The following is a 24,558-nucleotide window of genomic DNA, read 5'->3' as shown; positions in this document are numbered from 1 at the left end:
GTGGTTTATGTTTGTCTTCCTCATGTATTAAAACCCTTTCAGTTGAAGCTATCCTGCGTACGGGTCTGTCTCCATACCACCTCCTCCGACCGGGCTCTGACAAGTATGTTCAGTCATAAATAAAAAACAAAGATAAGTATTCGTTTCACTCAGATTCTTTCTTCCTGAACAAACAAGTCTGAAAGAGTCGTAAAACAGATCGATATGCTGCTCTTCTGCGTTCTTGTGTCTAACGTAACATTAACAGCCCTTGTTTGTGTCTCAGCTAGCGTCATGATTTAATGAACTCCATATTATCTATGGTTTATATAGTGATGTGTGTGTAACTGAGCAGTGCAAGGCCTGAGGCTTTTTAAACAGAAAGATATTCAACCCAAGCGATTAGTCATGCACAGGGGTGACACTTTACAGACTGTTTACAGCTGTGAAGTCATGAACGCTTATTCACACTTAATCATTCCAACATATTAACACTTGTTTTTTCCACATACACAGACATCAAACTTGTGATATGACACACACGTCTGATGACACGAAGCAGCAATTAAACATTCATTCATTTTCTACCCCTTATCCGAACTTCTCAGGTCACAGGGAGCCTGTGCCTATCTCAGGCATCATCGGGCATCAAGGCAGGATACACCCTGGACGGAGTGCCAACCCATCGCAGGGTGCACACACACACACACTCTCATTCACTCACACACTACGGACAACTTTCCAGAGATACCAATCAACCTACCATGCATGTCTTTGGACCGGGGGATGAAACTGGAGTACCCGGAGGAAACCCCCGGGGCACGGGGAGAACATGCAAACTCCACACACACAAGGCGGAGGCGGGAATCGAACCCCCAACCCTGGAGGTGTGAGGCACACGTGCTAACCACTAAGCCACTGTGCCCCTCCTGCAATTAAAGAAAAAGCATCATATAGTATGTAAGGGTGAAAGTTCATGCGGTGTGCTATAATAGGAAAATAAGTTAAGAAGCTGAAGTTCAATCCTCATTCCACTTTGAGTGCAGCAGATAGCCTAGTGGTTAAGCTGTTAGACTGTCAATCAGAAGGTTGTGAGTTCAAATCCCAGGTCCATCAATATCCCAGATTCTTACTTGCTCTGTTGTGTTAAAACGTACGGTCTGAATAAGAGCGTCTGCTGACGATGTAAACGTCACACTTTTAATTTTATTATCTGTGAAAGTTAGCAAAGCAAGTTTGTTCATGTTATCAGTTTCATTGTGGCAAGGTAACAGTTTCATCATCAAGACCATAAAAATGCTGCTTGTCATGTTTTAGACAAACCACAGCCTGTATATTCCTCTGTTTGGAAATATGTACAACACCGTAGACTCTTTCTGTCAGGTATTCATAGAGGCAGCAGTTGCAAGTGTAGACTATAATTACCAAGCGTAGAAGGAACAAACACAGAAATCTCAGTGATGCACAAGACAAAGGCAAAACTATCGAGACTAGAAACGAGACTACGGGCCATTACGCAACAACACAAGCTTAGATATACAGGAACTTACATAGTGGTGTTCTTCAGCATGAGTGTTGTGATCATGTGACATGCAGGTGCTGATGGGAAATGTAGACCACTGCTAATTTCATGCTAACCATGTCATCTGCTCTGAATTTTAAACAAACTCCTTTAGTCTTGTGTCCTAAAAATCGTGTTCTTAAAAATCTCTTTATTAAAAATTGGCTAAGATTATGTCGTGTCCACCATTACATGTCCCTGTATGTTCAAATTTCAAATTGAAATTTATTTGTATAGCACTTTTAACAAGTTCCCATTGTCTCAAAGCAGCTTTACAGAAGTATGGAAAGAGAAGAGAGAGAAAAAAGGAAATAAATATATAATAATAATAATAATAATAATAATAATAATAATAATAAGAAGAAGAAGAAGAAGAAGAAGAAGAAGAAGAAAAAATAAGGATACAAATAAATAAGTGGATATATATAAAATTAAAGTTTACAATTAATTTAAAAATATTAACTATCCCTATCCCTAATGAGCGAGCCGGAGGTGACGGCGACAAGGAAAAACTCCCTGAGAGGACATGAGGAAGAAACCTTGAGAGGAACCAGACTCAGAAGGGAACCTCATCCTCATTTAGGTGACACTGTACTGTAAATAATGTCATTTCTACAACAGTTTATAATAGTGTGACCGAGAGCTCCTGAGGAACTAATGGGTCATCGTAAACGAGTTCAGCACAGACCTGATTGCTGATAAAGACCAGACCAACAGTCTCTGGGCTGCTCTATCCACAACAATATCATAAGACACTGGCTGACCATGCGGATCAATCCCTGGCTAGGGGACCACCGGGTGACGAGACTCCAACCAGCGGTAGAATGTCAGGATTGATGAAGTAGGAGTATATGAGTGACCGTTACTTTGTAAACAATATTGCATTAAAAGAAGCATTAAAGCTAATATTCGAGTTAGCTCTAGCGGGCGAGCTGCTGTTGTAATAAACAAATCAACACCTTCTAAACAATCAGATGCACTAAATGTGTGTACACAAGTGTATTTATCTAGTGTTCAACCTTTATGACCAATAAGCTGGCGTTAAATCCACGTATCTGACATTTTGATTTATATCAGTTTGATATAAAGTGAGTCAGGACTCTGTTAGCTTTCAGTGTGAGATATGTGTTTTACTTTCTGATGATAAACTTGCACAGAATTTTAACGGTTAAAGATACCAGCTTCGAATCTTAGACCTTTATGTACGGGCATCTCAGAGAGCAGAATGAGTTTGATATCATCGTTTGCTTTGAAGTTAGACACATTTGTGTGAATATATTGCCCCTAGTAGGCTAGATAAAAACAGAAAAACTACAAATTCTTAAATCCCAGAGTGTTTACTTTCATTTGAGCTTTATATTAAGCACCGCTGTGGAGCGCGACAAGAGAAAGACGTTCAACGTCGAACATGGACACGACAAAACAGGAGCAAATTCCATTTTTTGTCATTCTTTGGAGTTAAAGTATTAATGTGGATAATGTGCCATAAGGTTCCTGAATTAATGAAGTCAACCCAGATGAAAACTGGGTAAAAGTATTTGCTCCTTCATGTAGAAGGGACCTGCGTTTGAAACAATCTCGTCAGCTAGAAGAAGAATCCTCTATTATCGCCACATATACATTACAGCACCGTGGATGTTTCTCTATTACATGACAGAAGCAATCCAATGGATCAGATTAAGATCTGTATCTTCTGAGGATTTTTTATTTATTTATTTATTTTAGCAAACATGTCTTTAAGAGCGTTTTAGGTTTACTGTGATTCAAAAGAAGATATTTACGTGTGACAAGTTCACAAGTGGAAACACTGGATATAACTGTTGCTTCTTAGACTTTGTAAAACAGACAAATTTTCATTTTGTTGAAGTAGAAAAAAATAATTATAGGGGAGGATTAAATGCTAAAACTGGACTAGTTCCAGAACAGTCGACTCTTTATTCCACATCTTTCCGTGTCATACAGACCAAAGCCCAATATCCAGCATATATCTAGCGTTTTCATGTGAAACTCTAGGCATGTTCAGTAATGTTGTAACACACACACACACACACACACACACAAATGTGCCCAGTTAATCTCAGGAGATTTTCCAGTCTTTACAAACATGGAAGCGTCGAATCTATAACAAGTCCATGCAACATTTAAGCTTTAACCATCACACAGGCTGCACCTCAATTCATAACACACAACACACACCGGCTCTGCAGACGTGCTCGGAGATCACTTTTTTCTCTTTTTCCTTAACCCACTATCCTTTCACCAGTTTGAGGCGTACGCTGCATACGTGCTTGCGTGTGACGAAGCCGTGTTTTGTGAGATTTAGTGCAGTGTACTACAGACAGGCCTGTGTGTTTTGTTTTGTTTTGTTTTTATCCCTCTTCTCTCTCATTTAGGGTTCAGGAGTGAAGTGTTTATGTAGTTTGCGCTTAGTTGCTATTATGCAAAAGGGTGGATTCGCAATAATTACTTGTCTTCATTTCTCAGGGCTGTGAATTCCTATGTGAATGTTTAAAGTGATTACACAATGCAAAAAAACAAAAAACAAAATGAAATTTTTTTTTTTATTTCAGTCAGATTTATTTGTCCTATGTGAATGAATGAGTGAATGAATGAATGAATGTTGCACTGCTCTCTGGTGGTATGTTATAGTATAGCATGTTTCTCTGGTTCTAATAAACACCACGTTACATGTTAAATATTGGGGAGAAACATCTTTTACAATGCAGTAAGTTATTCAGAACAAAGATGTACAATAAAATGATTACACTATAGTTGTACAGTCCTACTCAGATGTACGGCAAAACACGATGGAAAGTGTGTGCAGTCATAAAGCAGTAGATATCGCACATATTCATTATAATGGATTATCAAAGGATATAGAAGGTGATACCGTACGGTACCGTCATTCAAATTCTATTCAATTTCATTTATATAGGGCTTTTATCAATGGACATTGTCTCAAGGCAGATTTACAGAACATAAGAAACACGTTTAAGATTATTTTTAGATTTATATTTAAATGTGCTTGTTTTTATCCTTAATCAATAAACCTGAGGTGACTTTGGTGAGGAAAAACTCCCTTAAATGTACAGCATTTAGCAGACGCCCTTATCCAGAGCGACTAAAATTTTTATCTCATTTTTTATACAACTGCGCAATTGAGGGTAAAGGACCTTGATCAGGGGCCCAGCAGTGGCATCTTAAGTGGACAAAGGAATCAAACTCACAACCTTCCGATTGGTAGCCCAACACCTTAACCACTAGGCAGCCACATTCCCCATGGAAGGGAAGAGGAAGAAACCTTGAGAGGAACCAGACACAAAAGTGAATCTCATCATCATTTGGGTTTCACAGGAGGGTGTGATTATAAAGTGTTATAAACATCAGAGAGTGTTATTATGAATGATATCCTTTCTACATTCAGATACAGTCTGACAATTGTGTATTGATGAGGAGGTTGTTGTTGTCCTCAAAGACCACCTGTACTGGAGCTGGTACATCTCTAGATGTACCTAACCCTAACCCTAACCCTAACCCTAACCTAACCCTAACCCTAACCCTAACCCTAACCCTAACCCTAACCCTAACCCTCAGGATCCTCACAAGGTCGATGCCTCTTCTCATTCATTCATTCACTCATTTTCTACCGCTTATCCGACTTCTCGGGTCACGGGGAGCCTGTGCCTATCTCAGGCGTCATCGGGCATCAAGGCAGGATACACCCTGGACGGAGTGCCAACCCATCACAGGGCACACACACACACACTCTCATTCACTCACACACTACGGACAATTTTCCAGAGATACCAATCAACCTACCATGCATGTCTTTGGACCGGGGGAGGAAACCTGAGTACCTGGAGGAAACCCCCGAGGCACGGGGAGAACATGCAAACTCCATACACAGAAGGTGGAGGTGGGAACGTGCGCCACTAAGCCAAGTCAAGTCAAGTCAAGAAGCTTTTTATTGTCATTTCAACCATATATAGCTGTTGCAGTACACAGTGAAATGAGACAACGTTTTCACCACTGTGCCCTCCGCCTCTTCATACCGAATGTCCAAAATCTTCATGAAGGGGAACACAACTGGAGCTGGTATCTCTAGATGCCTGTATTATCTTCTATATCATTTGATTATTCACTGTATTTCATATTTCATATGTCACATGTACAATCTTGTAGTATCACAAGGTATTTTTCTGATTCATTTTTGCAGAGTTTGTTTTCAGATGGAGCAAAATGTAAAAAAAATTAATAAACTTTATTGTGGTTGTTTCGCAGGTTTATGTTAATACACAAGGCTTAGGCTGAAAGTGTAACAAAGTGTTATTGCATTAGCAAAAGAGATAGTAATGTTGTAATGTCTGAATGAATGAAGTACTGCCTTACCACAGGAAGAGGCGGGTCATATGCAGTAGGTTGTGGTTGCAATCTAAATATCCATCAAATCGGAATTTGTGGGGAAATTTGATGTGACATTTTTAAAGAAAATATGGAAAATATTTTGAGAAGATTTGGTTGATTTTTTTAATATATAGTAGTATAATACTATTTAATACTACTTTTTAGTAGTGTGTCTGATTAAGGTGTGTGTGTGTGTGTGTGTGTGTGTGTGTGTGTGTGTGTGTGTGTGTGTAGGCAGTGATGGAGATCAGGCCAAACTGCAGTGCTAACTGTGACTCTGCGTCTTGCTTCATCCATCCTGCAGTCAACAAGCAGCAGAGCTGGGATATCCTGCTGAGACTCTGCACTCTCTCTACGGTACACACACACACACACACACACACACACACACACACACACACACACACACACACACACACACTGCTCAAAAATCTACACAATGGTGTAAGGATGTCCTTTTTATATTGAAACTGTAACAGTGTCTCTGTGTGTGTGTGTGTGTGTGTGTGTGTGTGTGTGTGTGTGTGTGTGTGTGTGTGTGTGGATGTGTGTGTGTGTGTGTGTGTGTGTGTGTGTGTGTGTGTGTGTGTGTGTGTGTGTGTGTGTGGATGTGTGTGTGTGTGTGTGTGTGTGTGTGTGTGTGTGTGTGTGTGTGTGTGTGTGTGGATGTGTGTGTGTGTGTGTGTGTGTGTGTGGATGTGTGTGTGTGTGTGTGTGTGTGTGTGTGTGTGTGTGTGTGTGTGTGTGTGTGTGTCTGTGTGTCTGTGTGCAGAGGGTGGTGGAGGTGCAGAGCAGGTCTCTGTCTCCGGTTCTGTGTGCCGTAGTTTGGACCCTGCTCTCCTGTGGGATTCTGCTGTCCTTCCTCTTCCTCATTTTCACCATCCGCTACAAAAACAACAGGTAGACAAATCTCACAAAACCATCTCTTTATCTAATCCTCTGACTTTCTCTCTCTTTTTCTTTTCATTCATACATATATTCACTGCCCTGAATATATTTAACCCATTTTGTATTGTTACAACCTGAAACTAAAACAGACTTCAGAATAAAGGTCATGACTCACTCACTGTAGCTCGTCGTCTGAACTGCGTCCTATATGCTGTTGTATATAATGAATTCTCAGGATTGTGAAGATGTCGAGTCCCAACCTGAACATACTGACTGTGTTAGGGAGTGTGTTGGCCTACACCAGCGGCTTCCTCTATGCTATAGAGGACAGATCACCTGTACAGGGAACGGGCCCAAAAGCTGTCATGCAGGTAAACACACACACACACACACACTCACACATGGCACTGTATACACACACACATACACAAAAACAAACACACAGCATACACACACAGCACTGCATACACACACACACACACGGCACTGTATGCACACACAAACACTCACACACGGCACTGTATACACACACAAAAACATACACACAGCACTGCATACACACACACATGGCACTGTATACACACACAAAAACACACACAGCACTGCATAAACACACACACATGGCACTGTATACACACACAAAAACGCACACAGCGCTGCATACACACACATAAACACACGCTCACGAGACACTGCATACACAGCACTGCATACACACACACACGCACACACACACATGGCACTGTATACACACACAAAAAACCCACACACAGCACTGCATACCTACACACATATAAACACTCGCGCGAGACACTGCATACACACATACAGCACTGTATACACACACACACAGACACACACACACACACATGGTACTGTATACACACACACACATACTACTGTATATACACACACAAAGCACCCACACAGCACTGCATTCATCACACACACACACACACACACACACACACACACACACACACACACACACACACACACACACACACACACACACACACACACACACACACACAAACAGGGCACTATATAGCACACACACACAAAAACACATAAAAACACAAACACACACTTACACACAGCACTGTATGTGCACACACATATACAAACACACACACACACACATATATATATAAACACACACATATATAAACACACACACACACACACACACACAAACACACAGGGCACTGTTCCAACACACACACACACACACACACACACACACACACACACACACACACACACACACACACACACACACACACACGTTTGTGTTGAAACCCAGCTGTGTCATGTGCTATGGATCAGCAGTTTAACATCTAAACATTTTAACAGCTAAAAACCTGTAAAGATTTCCATGTTTTACATTTTGTTTCTGCATTTGCTCTTGTTTCTGTTGTCTGCCGTGATCCAGGCGTGGGTCTGGACGCTGTGCGTTGGCAGCTCTTTGGTGTTCGGACCCATCCTGGGGAAAACATGGCGTCTCTACAGGGTGTTTACGCAGCGTGTACCTGACAGGAGAGTGGTGAGTGCAGTTGGTGACTGTTAGAAATGATTTAAACATAATGGTAAAGCTTGATATTAGGTTCAAATGTTAAAGCTTATTTGAGAACCTTGATGTTCATGAGGCACAATATATAAGACAAAATAAGATAAGGAGGATAATAAGGTAGCATCTAGTCAGCTTTTACTGGACACGTGGTAGCTCACTGGTTACTGGTTAACATGTTGGATTATGGAATGGAAGGTCATGAGTTCAAATCCCAGGTCCATCAAGCTGCCACTCTTGGGCCCCTGAACAAGGCCCTCAATTACTCAGCTCTATAATGAGACAGATGTAAGTCACTCTGTCAACAGGGCATCTTCCAAAGGCTATAAATGTAAACATTGTGGCTTAGTGGGTAGCACGTTCGCCTCACACCTCCAGGGTTGGGGTTCGATTCCCGCCTCTGCCTTGTGTGTGCGGAGTTTGCATGTTCTCCCCGTGCCTCGGGGGTTTCCTCCCTCGGTCCAAAGACATGCATGGTAGGTTGATTGGCATCTCTGGAAAATTGTCCGTAGTGTGTGAATGTGTGAGTGAATGAGAGAGTGTGTGTGCGCCCTGTGATGGGTTGGTTAACATGTTGGATTAGGGATAGGCACAGGCTCCCCATGACCCGAGAAGTTCGGATAAGCGGTAGAAAATGAATGAATGAGTTGGCTTGAGTTCTGCGATATGTCCAGATGACTGATACACAGAAAAACTTTTTTTTACATGATTAATTTATCAGGATTATAAAAAAACCTCCTCATCTGTTAAGATTTTGTGTGTGAGACGTTTGTTGTTTTCTGTCTTTCAGATTATCCGTGATATTCGGTTGATGGGTCTGGTGGCTTTGTTGGTGTTGGTGGATGTTCTGATTCTGTCTCTGTGGAGTCTCACCGACCCTGTGAAGTGTTCCAGAGCAGTCAGTGCTGTGGTCAAGGTATAGATAGCTACAGTAGATAGATGGATAGATAGATAGATAGATAGATAGATAGATAGATAGATAGATAGATAGATAGATAGATAGATAGATAGATAGGTAGATAGATAGATAGATAGATAGATAGATAGATAGATAGATAGATAGGTAGATGTATCGATGTACATAGGTAGATGTATAGATAGATAGATAGATAGATAGATAGATAGGTAGATACATCTACCTATCTATCTATCTATCTATCTATCTATCTATCTATCTATCTATCTATCTATCTATCTATCTATCTATCTATCTATACATCTATACATCTATCCATACATCTGCCCATCCTTCCCTCTATCCATCAATTACCCAATCAATCATTCAATCAATCTGTCTGCCTGTCTGTCTGTCTGGCCATCTAACTATCTATCTATCTATCTATCTATCTATCTATCTATCTATCTATCTATCTATCTATCTATCTATCTATCTATCTATCTATCTATCTATCTATCTATACATCTATACATCTATCCATACATCTATACATCTATCCATACATCTGCCCATCCTTCCCTCTATCCATCAATTACCCAATCAATCATTCAATCAATCTGTTTGCCTGTCTGTCTGTCTGTCTGTCTGGCCATCCATCCATCCATCCATCCATCCATCCATCCATCCATCCATCTATCTATCTATCTATCTATCTATCTATCTATCTATCTATCTATCTATCTATCTATCTATCTATCTATCTATCTATCTATCTATCTATCTATCTATCTAGTTATGTAATTAAGGCATTGATTGTAAATACATACAATTTGGACTCAGGTACCTTTTTCTAGCTTCTAAGCTTCATATTCTTTTTACATTAATATTTTTTACTGTTCATGTTTAGTGTGTCACGGGGAGCCTGTGCATGAGTGATGAAAAATGAATGAATGAATGTTTAGTGTGTGTTAAAACAAAGTGCTTATGAAGTATAAACAAGGTTTTCTACAGAAGTACAGAATAGCGCTTACTGCCCCCTGCTGGAAAAGCACAGGAGAATAGCGCTTACTGCCCTCTGCTGGTAAAGCACAGGAGTTTTATGAGCTTGTGTCAATGTATTTCCACAGATCTGTATGAATACATTACAGCATTGACATTCTGTTTTATCTAACGGAATTATAAATGCTGCCATGCTTCTTTACTGTGTGTGATTACCTTTATGTCAGGAGGTTTTGTTTTATTTCTCTGTATTAGGTGGTCGAGGTTGATGTACGTTACTCTCTGTCTCAGATGGACTCCTGCTCGTCTCACTACTCTGTCCTGTGGGTTCTTCTCCTCTGTGCACTCAAGGTAAGAACACAAACATGAGCAAAGAGTTTTATTCACACACCCCTCTGTCTTTATAATTAAGTAAGTTTAAAAGAAAAATGTGTAACGTGTAAATTATCCATCTTTAAGTCTCAGCAGGTCGAGGGATATGTGAACTTCTGGAGAGTCTGGGAAATAATTGAAACGTAACACTAGCACAGTATTGGGGACCTTACAACAATTATATTCATGATAAGATTTTTATTTTTTTTAAGGTTTCCACCTCCACACTTTCCAACTCCACAGACATGCACTGTAGATTGATTGGCATCTCAAAATTGTCTGTAGTGTGTGAGTGTGTGTGCCATTGTGCCCTGTGATGGATTGGCACTCCATCAAAAGTGTGCCTAAAGTCCCCTGGGATAGACTCCAGAAACTGGATGAATGGATAATCATGTTTTTATTAATTCTGTTTAACTCAATGGATGAACAATAGCTGAAGGAAATTCCGCAGAACAGCACACTTTTCCATTCTTCAGACACATGGCAAGCTGAATTTTTTTGATGCAAACTTTATTCTGTATATTAGAGCTGGGCGATAAATCGATTTTTTCGATTAACTCGAATGTGTAGTTTACATCGATTTGTTTGAATGAAAATCGGTTTTCTCTTTAACATGTGCTGACGCTCCCCTCTGGGCTCCTGTAGTTCCGAATGGGCCCGTGCGTTTGCCATAGAGATACACAAACAACATGGCAGCGAGCAGGGAAGAACTTGTTCCCAAGAAAGGCACAGTGTCATCGGTCGTATGGAATTGGTTTGGTTTTGCGGCGTTAGACGCAGAACACACAACACCCCGCTGCAAAATGTGTTCAGGTAGCAGTACTACTAATTTACTGCAGCACCTTAAACAGAGGCATGCTGTCTAGCGAGTGAGATGTTACGCTCTGCGAAATGAAAAAGACCGCGGCAGCACAAACACACCGCCAAAAAACAACCTACCATCTTAGAAACATTTACAAACTATATCCAGTATGATAAGAATGGGGTGGTTGGAAAGCGATCATGGATGCAGAGAATTCCTGTTATACACATCAACAAACATTATACTCTATTGTGTATCGTGACTTAAGTAAAGTTGGCCGCATATTCACAGATTGGAGTTTCCCGAATGGATAACTCCTGAGCTAAACGCTCTTATTACACAAATAACACCTCTTTTTTTATAGTAGTAATGTAGAGAGGCAGCTACAACCCAATTTTCCTCAAAATCAGCTTTTCTCCACATTGGACAAAATACATAAGTCTCTATGTGCGAACACCTAAGAGACAGATTCCAAGGGAACGTTTAATAATAACGTTTAATAACGTTTAACAGCGAATACTTTAAAAACAGTCAATAACTTCACTGAAATACACTGTACTTTTTTATATGAAAATCATTGTGTGAGCTGGTGACAGTGTATTACAATGAAGTTATTGACTGTTTTTAAAGTATTTGCTTTTCGGGTTTTGCACTTTGCAGACGGTCCCTTGGAATCTGTCTCAGGTGTATGTATATAAATATACAGGAAAAATCAATTTAAATCGTAAATCTTTTTTTTTGTGGAAAAATCGGGGATTTTTATTTTAGGCCATATCGCCCAGCCCTACTGTATATTAACTTTAACCCTTGTATGATGTTCGGGTCTGTGGGTCCCATATTCATAAACATCAATAGTTTTGAAAAACTTTTCTTCCTTGTAAATTTGTTGATTTTTTTCCACTCACAACTTGATTAAATTTGATTTTATTTTTTTTTTTTTATTACATTTACAAAAAACAACAAAAAACAAATAACACTTGAATTAAAAAATGTGATGTAATAAAGGTAAAGGGCAAATATTAACCATATATGCTGTTTATATTGCTTGTAATTGGGATGAAATAAACATCTGTAGAGTATTTTAATATAACATTTTTGATTGTGTTGAAAGAAAAACCCAAAAATGCAGCAGGTCACCAGACCCACGAACAATGGCTGAGTAACAAACATACAAACAACATACAAGGGTTAAGAGAGAGAAGAAAGTGAGGCTGGGCGAGGGAATAACAGCTAATTCCATGGATGATCCCTAACATCGGATGTAAATATAAACGGTTAAAAAGCATTAGTTGCGTATTAGTAAAATAAGGAATGAAGCTCTTGTGATGCTGGATATATTGTAGTAAAGGGGTGCATGTCAATCAGCTCTCTAGCTCCCTAGGAAGTGAATCATTTACACTAACTGGGACACTGGTAAGGATTCTCATTGGGACGTTTATAACTCCATTTCTGGTGACATTCCTCATGAGTCATTATAACAACCCAAACATTTAAAATATAAAAAAATTTTGAATGTCATATAAATCTAATAGTTAATCACACACATTTCTGTAACGAGAAAATTGCGAGATACGTCAACTTGCTCGAGAGATCATCTTGCCATGTTTTGAGCCGAGAGACTTTGAGAGAAATATGACATTGGAATTGGAAAATCACAGCCTGATTCTACTAATCAGAGCCCTGAACTGTACTATTGACGTAGGGAGCTGATTGAGACACTCTTTCCATGATAAATAATATCGCCACCCTCTTGTTCTGTGCTGTAGGCCGGTCTACTGGTGTATGGCACGTACCTAGCTGGACTGACCAGCAGCGTTAGTCTTCCTCCAGTCAACCAATCCCTGACCATCATGACTGCTGTGTATCTGGTCACTGCATCCACCGCTCTGGCCATCCCTGTCTCTCTCTACCTGCACTCATGGCCCAACCTGGTCTACAGCATGCTCTCTGGAACCATCTTCATCTGCACCACTGCTATTAACTGCCTTATATTTGTGCCCCAGGTGAGAAATGAGCAGTACATGTATGCAAGTGACACAAAGTCAAACTTCTACTTGCTCTAAAAGAATAAACAAACTGAGATATCATCAGTCAATAAAGTGAGCTCTGGGGTTGATGATTCATTGTTAGTGTAGAAAGGATATTGCTGATGTCAGCTGTTTCACAGAGAGCCTGTTGGCTGGTGTTACTGTGCTGGTGCACTGCAAGAGGATAAATGCTTGACCTAGCTGATTATAAAGAAGCCCCGGATCAATAAAATGTAATAATCATTGTTGTCTGGATGCACAAACCATTCCTCATTCTTCACTACACTAGTACAGCAAATAATAATACTACTACTACTATTACTAATAATAACAACAATAATAATACTCTAATAACAGTAATAATAATACTAATAATCTGCAATGTTTTTTTTCTTTATAGAAACAGAAAAACAGAAATAAACAATTTATTGAATTTAATAGAAGATCTAGAAAACGATTAAAGCTCTAGGCCCGTATTCATAAAGATTCTTAGTGTAAAGAGTTGCTCCTAGTGAGGAAATTCTAAGAAAATTCCTAGAAATGTGGCCATTTTCCCTTAAAATTAAAGAGAAGATTCTAGTAAAGATAAAGTAAGATCCCTTAACCCTTATAATAGCTCTTATGGTCAAAACGTCTTAGGAGTAGTGGGGATTACTATTAAAAGGCTTAAGAGTTTCTAGACAACCAATCACAGTCTTCAAAATAACGTGTCAAACTTGGTAATAGGGTTAAGACCCGCCTCCTCTCTATGATAAAAGTTGTTGTATTTTCCTTGCTCAGAGTTGCTGAGTTTGGTCCTGAATCACTCTAAAGATAAGATTCCTAGTTTGAAATTCCTAGTTTGAGACTTACAATCTTTACAAATACGAGCCCTGTTTCTTTAGTGTAAAAGCCTTATATATATACACTATGCTGGGAAGTGATCAGCCATCATATTAAAATCACTGAGAGGCGACTTGAATAACTTTAATTCTCTTGTTACAGTGTTATCTGTCAAGGGATGAATATATAAGGCAGCGAGTGAACAGTCAGTTCTTTAAGTTTATGTATTGGAAGTAGGAAAAATGGGTAAGGATCTGAGCGATGTTGACAAGGGACAAACTTATATACTGTAGCTAGAGGACAGAGTCAGAGCATCTACAGAACTGCAGGTGAAGTCTTCCCAGTCTGCAGTGTTAGGTACTTACCAATAGTGGTACAAGAAAGGAAATTTGGATCATCGGCACTCGAAAAAACAAAGCAAACCTCTCAGAGAAGATCTTAGGAAAAAATACAAAAGGAGGAACTGTCACTGTATGTTCCCTCTACCTACCAACAGTTGACCCAGTGGAGGCAGTTTGAAGAGGACCTGAACCCTCACTCCAGCCATATGGCCAAGTATTTCAGCAGCAAGAGCCTTCGCTCCAGTGAGAACGACATCTACTACCTGCTCGGAGAATACGACTCCATGAAGAGGTTAATCAGTGAGGTATGAACATTGTTGACTTGCTGTATCGTTACGGTCCGATATCATCCATTCACGCCAAAATACCCTTAATATACACATTTCCGACGATGAGCTGTGATTAATAATAACATAAGATTTCGCTAAACTGCTGATTATAGAACTGTTTTCATTCAAAGTACACAAATTACCTGCATGTAGTTAATACCCGGTTGCCAGATTTTTCTTACATCTCAATGGCATCCATATTATAACCTTAAAAATCAAAGGTTTTTAAATCCGGCAAAAATCAACAAAATTAAATGAAATTGTGTTTTTTTTTCTTTGCTGTCAAATGAAACACAATGTCACAAAAATTCAAGAGAGAATTAAAAAAAATAATTCGTATATTTCTTATATACTGCCTCATAAAATGTAATGACTACATTAATTACCAGAAAATTTGGTTTAATTTAACAACATGACTTTCCCTTCCATCAGCAGCTTAATGCAGCACCTTTATGCTTAGACCTTTACTCTCACACATAAGTCTTAATAAAGCTACGAAATATTTTTAATTTGAGGTCATGGAATGATAATGTGGTTATGGGATGTAGGCTCACTATTTTAAGAAAAAGGGTTATTATTTCATTAAGATTTTATTATATATTCTGTTTTGTTCATTTGATAAAAATCTCCTGGAAACAACATGCAAAACTTAAAAGAAAAGCTCTTCATTTTATCCACTAAAAAAAATCTCCGATTACGACACTGGAAAGATTCAAAAGATCATTTCTCCTCCAATGTCCTCCAATTTCAACTAAATAGGGTCATATTCATGTAGTTAATATTGGACATTACAGTGTGTATAACCCAAAAGATAAGTTTCTTAATCCTGAGCTTCACTCGAGCTGAGTTTGCGCTCAAGTCAATGTTGACTTGCATGTCATTTCTAGCACGTAACTCTCTGAATATTCATTCATTCATTTTCTACCGCTTATCCGAACTTCTCGGGTCACGGGGAGCCTGTGCCTATCTCAGGCGTCATCGGGCATCAAGGCAGGATACACCCTGGACGGAGTGCCAACCCATCACAGGGCACACACACACTCTCTCATTCACTCACACACTACAGACAATTTTCCAGAGATGCCAATCAACCTATCATGCATGTCTTTGGACCGGGGGAGGAAACCGGAGTACCCGGAGGAAACCCCCGAGGCACGGGGAGAACATGCAAACTCCACACACACAAGGCGGAGGCGGGAATCGAACCCCCGACCCTGGAGGGGTGAGGCGAACGCGCTAACCACTAAGCCACCGTTTGGATTTTTCCTGACAGAATGCTGTGCATGTTGAGGTCTTATATTACGTGTATATTGCAGAATGTTTACTTTTTTGCATCAGACAATGTGTTAGAATGTTGTGACAAGATTATATTAAGTACAGAAACCCAAACACTGGTTTGTACAATAATAACAGGAGGATTTTTTTCTTTTTTTTGTCATTGTTGTCTTTGTTTCTTGCTTTGATGCGTCTCAGGAGACTTAAAGGTGCCCTTCCACACAAAACCGTTTTACTTGTATTTTTTGATACGTGTCAGGTCCATTTGTGTTTGTGTTGTGTCGGGAATGTGAAAGTGAACTGCTACCTCCCGGTCAGCTCGAGGCGAACGTGCTACCCACTAAGCCACCGTGCCCCCCCAACTCTCTGAATATTAGTAATAAAATTTAGAGAGACGCGTTGGCCCGTGACTTTCTGTACATGTGAGCATGTTGCTACATCCAGTTTAATCACAAGCACACACAAAATATCTAGGGTTTATATTCCAGATGTGGTATTTGCATCTGGAGTGTATATTGTTGACTTTGTCGCTTTGTGTAATTACTTTTGTTTTTTTTTACTTTGGAAACAAAGACTGTTTAGACGCATTTCTTACACGTATATCTATTGCAGTGTAAACACTTCAACCTCAAAATCGTAACTTAATGAAAAATATGTGTGTTGTACCCAGTTATTTACTGTATACTCCACTGTTCAACAAACCAACACACTTTGAACGGACTGAACGGACTTCGGGATTGTCATTGAACACGTATGGGCTTTTTGTGCTGCATCAACTATAAGGCGATTATCCTCTGAGCTCAGAGATTAGTGGTTTTGTGAAAGCTCCTGTGGAGGATTCCAGAGCAGGGTGTGAGAAGCTGTGAGCCATGCGTCACTGAGACATGTTTGAGGCCTAGCCCTTTTGTTTTACATTTCCCCAAGGCACCACTTTAAGACCTCACATCCTGTGAAAGCTTTTCCTGCTCCATTCATTCACTTACAGAGATCTTTATCAGTTCAGATTGCGGTTGCTGTTTGTTTGAAATGGCCCAAATGGTTAAAGAGACCAGCCAATGTATGTATAAACGTTCTCTGGAAATTCTAGATCATACTTAATACTGTTGGATAAAAAAAAGATTTGCCCAAACACCCTAAATGGTTCTTCGTTTTGTGACAATGACAATGACAATTTATTTATATACTGTAGCACAATTAATTACAACTTCCGTCGACCAATGGGCATTCCGAGATTTATAAACGAGGAGCAAAATTTTAAAATCCACTCTAAAACAAACGGGCAACCGATGTAGTGAGCGTAAAATAGGAGTAACATGCACCCTCTTTTTTACCCCACACAGGAGACAAGCTGTAAGCGAGATAAAGCTGTCTGGCTGATCCAAAAATAAAGCGAGTTACAGTAGTCCAGCCTAGATGAAATAAAAACATGAATTACTTTTTCAAAATCTTTAAAAGAAAGAAAAGGCTTAACTTTATAAAGCAGACGCAGCTGAAAAAAGCCAGCTTTGACGACTGAATTTATTTGTCAGTTTTGTTCCTTTAGGAAAGCTCTGTAAGGAAAAACAGAGGGTTTTATTTTTTTATAAATGATTACCAACAGAACCACTTTAGAAAGCTTGCACTGATAATCAGCCACAGAACCCTTGAATCTTTTTCCTCAAAAACAAACATTTGGAAAAGTTGAAAATGATATTTGCTCTATTTAGTTCTATATGTGACCTACAGTAGCAGCAGAGGTAGAATTCTAGAACTGCCAACCATGTGGATCCAGTACTGTACATTCGATTACTTTTTGTCTACGTCTGTCAGTTTACGACTCTTAAGGAACTCTTAAACGATCCGTGTACTGTATAATCCTATAGCAGAGCATTTCCTTTTTAGAAAAATCTCCCAAGTAGATCTCCTTTATAAAGCTGGACATATTAAATACCTGATGAACCTGCAGTGATGAAACCTTGTAATTCACGAGTCTCATGTAATTTGTGTAAACTGTTTTACTCAGCAGAATTGCTGCAGACTATAAAAAATAAAATAAAAACCTGTAACAGAACCTAACATGGAAAAGGCCATGTGTTGTGCCACAGTTTCTCTTTTAAAAAAACTTCCAAGTAGAAATCTAGACCTGTCGAATATCCAAAGTAGTCTTAAGGAACGCTTTTTTTTTTCAAAGAGTGCATCTAGCACTTTCAAGGATTCTTTAGTTCATCACTCTTGAGGAACTCTATAAGTCTCTTTGTAGGTCTTTATAACAGAAAATTTTCCTGTCTTTGTCCAAAGAACCTTGAGGACCTTTTGTGTAAAGCGTACATGTACCTTGAAACACTCTGAAAAAGGGATCTTGAGATGCTTTTCAATTGTGTAACAGTTCTAGCTTCCTAAAGTCAAGCAACTTGGAATCTTTTGTAAAAGAGAAACCCTCTATTGAGTACAAAGTAACTCAGGTACGTGCACTCTTTCAAAAGGTTATAAAAGGGTTCTGTGGATAGTTCTTTATTCTCTGTTTGACACTCTTGGGGAACTCTCAAAGGTTTTATGCAATACCCTACATCTTTTGTTTGTTGTTTGTCTCCTTTAGAAAACTAAGGGGTTTTTTACACCTGGTCACTTCATGCGTTTTCTGTGATCAGATAGCTATCCGATGGTAAAAAGTCCAGGTGTAAATGCCCTCCGAAACGGTTTCGAGACGGATATAAATCCGATCGTTCAAACCCCTTCAGGAGGAGGTCTGGGACGCATTTCAGATGAAACTGCACAGGTGTAAATGCATGTGGTTGTTCAAGCCACATACGTCAGCGCTATACTCCTCCCAAACAGGAGTACGTCACTCGCAGGTGACTCGCGAGTCGCACATCGCGCCAGAAACAAATATGTTTTCCCACCAGTGCTGGCTCCGATCTTTCACCCAGGTGTCTCGTTGGGTCTTAAAATGCACTGGTGCCGCCAGCGAAAATGCAGCAAACAGTAAATGCTGTTTTTTTTGTAGCAACTGTACATACCAAAGCATGTTCCATTGCAGTTACCCCGGAAATGAGGTAAAATATATTTGCATTTTGGGCGGGAGTACAAAGATCAGATCGATATCCGATTCGCCAAGACGCATTTATGTGACCTAATGTAAATGGAACAGTTGTAACAAATCAGATCGCTATCGGATCAGAGAAAACACATGAAGTGTAAAACCTATTTTAAGTGCACTCTTAGAAATAATTTGTATTCTAAATAATGAACACACATTAGTCATCAGTTTTTCTTGTTAGAATTGTTGTACAATAAATAAACTCTCACAAATATTAGCTTTAAAATCTTAAAGTCCCCCCCCCCCACAGAAACACTTCTAAATAGAAAAACTAAAATAATCAACCACCAATGGTACCCTTAAAGTATACTTGGTGTGTCTATGAGACATTATAAGTTAAAATCTTACTGTTAGAACTGTTAAACCAAAGATCCAATGAAATGTGATATTTGATCTTCTGTGTTCTTCAATTGCCAGAAAGATGCAGTAATAAACAGCCTCCAGGAGCAAGTGATGAACGCCAAGGACAAACTGCTGAAGTTGATGTCTGTAGGCCACCTGCAGGACGAAAGAGATATGGATTCTTCCATCACCAACCTCAACTCCTCCTTCACCCAGACTACAGTGATACCCCCAGAGCCTCCTGCCTTATTGCTCCCCATGAGAGAGGTCACTCCTCCTACTACTCTGTCCCTTCCACCATATGCGCCTCCTCCATCAGCTCCATCCTCACCTCCATCGCTAGCGTCTTATGAAACTCCTCCTTCACAACACAGGGAATCCTCGCCCTCTTTCTGTCCTCCTGGTACAGACGGGGCTCCTCAGAACTCCCAAGTCAGCCACTTGAAACTTGAAAATGCAGGTTTGACTAAAGAGTCTCTGCCCAATCTGAACTTTACGAGCATGTCTGTCAGCATTGAATCTTCTGCAGTCATGAACATGCCTTTAGATTCACATGTTAACTTGATTACGTTGCACGATTCCACATCTCCGGCTTGGTCCGGTCTTCCTCCGGATGCAGGAGGTTCAGTGGTAGAGTCCATTGTGCATTCAGGGGTGGGTCGGCAAGGTTTTGTGAGCAGCGAACAGCTGGAGGAGATTCTGCATGATTTGAGTGTGGATGCCATAAGCAGTTCGATCAGATCTCCGTGCGGAGTGAGAAGACAGTCGAATCCTGCGCCTGACATTTTCTCAACCCGATCGGCTCTGCAGTTGTACTTTCCCAGCATCTCGCCATACATGATGCGAAAACGCAGACCGCCGTTCCACGCCTGCAGAAAGGATCCTCCTCCATATTATTATCCAGGCTCAGCACCCCCTAGGTGTAGGAGGGCACGTGACACGGCTTCAAGCTCTAAATTGACGCACAAGAAACCCCATATTACCGAAAGTGATGGAAATGCGGACGAGAAGGAGGATGAAAGCTCTAGGAAGAGGTGTGACTCAAACACCCCATCACGATCAGGCAGGAGGAGATCGAGACACACCCATCAAGACTGTCCTTCTGTTGGACAGCCTTCGGGTCCTTTAGCAGGGCATGAGAGGACCAGAGTTGCTGATTCATATGGATATTCAGACTCGGAGACCAGCAGCTCAGAGGATTATTGCTACTACCACCGACCCTACTGTGAAGCCTGCAGGTATACTCCTTACTCCTCCAGCGACAGCAGCAGCTCAGAGACGTCTGACAGCGACTACACAGAGCTGGATCGCTCCTCACATCCTGTGGTCAACTTTAAAGAGGACCTCAAACCCACATTTGTTTGAATAGAGGGGGAGGAAGGAGACTAGGGGGTTTGAAAGGATCAGACTTCAATGAAACCTGGCGTTAAACACAAGCATCTGTATAAATAGATATTTTTAAAAAAAGTACCTACAGTGAATTTTACAAGTAAATGCACAGATTGTATGGCTGGATTGATAGAATGCAAGTCCGGGTAAGCCGTTCCTCAGATGCCCCGGGAAAACATCTCTATTTTATATACTGTAGAACTACGATATATAGTTTTAAACACTACAGTCTGTATCTCAACCACAAGTAAAACTTTTGTAAACAATGAAGCACTTGGGGGTATAAGAAAATTCTCTCTTATAAGAAAATAATCCACCACGGAAACAGTCTGTTGGAAACAGACGGTTGTTCCAACCTTGAAGTGGATTCGATTCCGGTAACGGCGCACCCTGAAGCGTTTTATTCTTCTTAAACCACAACAATTTGCCAGCAATATTTTTTTATTTATTAATGAACGACATTGCATTCTTTTCTTTAACCGTTTTAAGTTACATGTAAATTCAAATTCAAATGTATTTGTATAGTGCTTTTAAACAATTGATATTGTCTCAAAGCAGCTTTACAGAACATAAAGAGAAATCAAAAGGTTAATATAAAGATTAATATAATACAAAAATTCAAGATTAATATTAGATATATTTAAATGTATTTGTATTTATCCCCAGTAAGCAAGCTTGTGGTGACTCAGGCGACTGTGGTAAGGAAAAACTCGGGAGGAACCAGACTCAAAGGGGAACCCGTTCTCGTTTGGGTGTGAAAATATACAGTTTGTCCCAGAACTTCATGAAGCCCAGTCCAACTAGAGCTGGTAAATCTCTAGATGCCTCGGGATCCTCACATGGTTGGCCTCACCTCAGTGAAGGTCCAAAATCTTCATGGCACGGAAGACAATCAGAGCTGGAACAATTTCCTGATGGGAAGAAAGAGAAAAGCAGTGGAGAGGAATTAGCGTAGCCACTGTTCATAATGTTAGCAAGCTCTAGATGGTAATGTGCATGTATTAGAGCACAAGATTATGGGAAGTATTATTTGTATGCCTGGTGATATGTTTTTAATCTTCACTTAAACTGGTAAAGTGTCTCTGAGCAGTACAAACAAATGTAGTTATCCATTACACTACGACAGCTTTTAAAGCTGTTTTTCACCTCTCTACTGAAGCTAATGAGTACAGCTTGTTTTCTTACAAGGCAACTGTAAAGTCTTTGTTCTACAAAAATTGACCGTTTCGATAAGACATCAACTTCGACACCGGAGACTCCTTTCGGAAATTTCTCATTAACGGTTCGTTTGTTTAGTAACACGACACTGTTGTTTATTAAGACTGACAAGGAAAAAGGGACTTGTGTTTACATTTTATTCATCTTAAAAGTTGCTCATGTGTCAATTCTGATGCCTGTGTGTGAACAGTATATGACAATAATAACATTTTACACAAATGTAAAGCGAGATGTGAAACGTGACAGAAACAAGCCGCATAATCTGAACCACTTATGGTTTCCTTGAACTCAAACCATCCAAAAGCATCAAAAGCTCTTTTTCAGCCATTTATGCTGTTATTCTTATCATGTGAAACAACACTCTCAACGTAGATGTGCAGCTGAATTGCAAATTCATTAGCGGTATCCTCCATGCTTGCTGATTACACGCTACATAGTATTACAGTATTGTTACAGTAGGTAGGCAGATTGATATAAAATCATCTAATAAACCACCTTTCTTATTGTAGACTTCTAACAACTGCCACATACCATATTCTCCAAACAAACATGTCTAAGTCATGTGCTCATCGATATCCATGCACTTTGCCTCCTCAGTTAAAAGCACATTCTTCAGAGATGTAAACAGTAAGAGTTTGTACTGTTTTAGGTCTGAAAGGTCAAACTTTAAACTGTAACATTTGTTTTGCATTTCTATTTATTCCTCAAAATTATGAACATGAGGTGAATTTTTGTACATAATGTGTGTACAAATTAGATACAGTTATTTGTTCATTATTTATGTAATTTAACAAAAAATGTTTTTTTTTAAGGATTGTTACCAGTGATTGCCTCAACTGCTGTTTTGCTGTGCTGGTTTACGTTAAACTGAATTGTTGCTTTCACACTTTTAAGTGTTTGCTTTTTTATTTAATTTAATGATTTATTTTATTTTTCTTACCTCTGTGCTTTGTTACTGCTTAATATTTATTGCACCAGTTTATGAAATTCATAGGCTAAGCTGTGGCAGATTTGCGATGCCACAGTGTACAATTTAATAATCTAATACATAGTATGTATGCAAAATCAGATATATTCTCGAAAAAAGAGAGAGGTTATGCCCTGTTTGACCACAAATCAGTATTCCTACAAAAAAAAAGAGATAAAAATGCTGGGATATAAACTATTATCTGTATATTCATTTACAAGTAGACAAAATGCTAATTTTACGATACTATCGAATTATATTTGGAGTTTTTATAATGCTGTCATGTTTGTTGCTTAGTCTTAATCCACTTTACTATAGTCTTAATTCCAGTTAAATCTATCATAAAAAATATTAGCATAGCATAACAAGTATTAACATAACTGAGAATGAGATTTGACTTATTGCTATGTAAATGTAGATACCTTGAATTGCTTGAAAGCTTGAAAGTTCAGATATCTAGTCGTCGATTTGAAAAGTCCAATTGTAAAAGCATGGCACTAAACTAGAGACTGAACATCACTTTATCTCGTCATTGGCTGCATCTCGAACCACACACCAATCACTAAAGAGTTTAAATCGGTCCTGGGTCTGCTGTGTGGATTCAGTGTGGAATGTTCCTGATATCCTGATATATAACCACTTCATTTAGAAGGAGCCTTGACTCTACTCCTAGTCTCTTCTGTAATGTAGGGTTCCTCACCCTAATCCCAGCAACTATGTAGAACCTCATTTCCACCTCCTGTAGATTGGAACAATGATTACTAAACCTGTTCTCATCAAACCTTGTCTCTGGTTTTTTTTGAGATGTAACCAGGACCAAGATGTTTGTTCCACACTGTGCTTCCCTGGTTATCGTCGTTCTGAACCCGGGTTTTAACCCTGGGTAGATGAACATTTCACACTGGACACACTCACTCACTCTCACTCATTTTCTACCCCTTATCCGAACTTCTCGGGTCACGGGGAGCCTGTGCCTATCTCAGGCGTCATCGGGGATCAAGGCAGGATACACCCTGGACGGAGTGCCAACCCAACACAGGGCGCACACACACACTCTCATTCACTCACACACTACGGATAATTTTCCAGAGATGCCAATCAACCTACCATGCATGTCTTTGGACCGGGGGAGGAAACCGGAGTACCCGGAGGAAACCCCCGAGGCACGGGGAGAACATGCAAACTCCACACACACAAGCCGGAGGTGGGAATCGAACCCCCAACCCTGGAGGTGTGAGGCAAATGTGCTAACCACTAAGTCACCGTGCCCCCCACACTGGTAACAATGAAGCAGCCTTA

General features: G+C 39.8%; 1 protein-coding gene across 3 annotated transcripts in view; it reads left to right on the top strand.

Annotated features, from left to right (window-relative positions):
* Window positions 1–23,178, top strand: part of gpr156 (G protein-coupled receptor 156) — a 48,858-nt gene extending 25,680 nt beyond the window's left edge. For 2 of the 3 annotated variants that reach the window (XM_027162540.2, XM_027162541.2), the window contains exons 2-10: window positions 6,179–6,301; window positions 6,717–6,844; window positions 7,068–7,203; window positions 8,268–8,378; window positions 9,193–9,318; window positions 10,555–10,650; window positions 13,240–13,476; window positions 14,819–14,968; window positions 19,761–23,178. In XM_027162540.2, the coding sequence (XP_027018341.2) occupies window positions 6,179–6,301; window positions 6,717–6,844; window positions 7,068–7,203; window positions 8,268–8,378; window positions 9,193–9,318; window positions 10,555–10,650; window positions 13,240–13,476; window positions 14,819–14,968; window positions 19,761–21,050 (2,397 nt within the window). In that variant the 3' untranslated portion in view covers window positions 21,051–23,178. The remainder of the gene's footprint in view (window positions 1–6,178; window positions 6,302–6,716; window positions 6,845–7,067; window positions 7,204–8,267; window positions 8,379–9,192; window positions 9,319–10,554; window positions 10,651–13,239; window positions 13,477–14,818; window positions 14,969–19,760) is intronic. The other variant, XR_003443027.2, reaches the window with a different exon arrangement.
* The last annotated feature ends 1,380 nt before the right edge of the window (window positions 23,179–24,558 follow it).

Source organism: Tachysurus fulvidraco, chromosome 6 (assembly GCF_022655615.1).
Source record: "Tachysurus fulvidraco isolate hzauxx_2018 chromosome 6, HZAU_PFXX_2.0, whole genome shotgun sequence".
Taxonomy (NCBI): Eukaryota; Metazoa; Chordata; class Actinopteri; order Siluriformes; family Bagridae; genus Tachysurus; species Tachysurus fulvidraco.
This window is presented reverse-complemented; position numbering and strand designations above follow the sequence as displayed.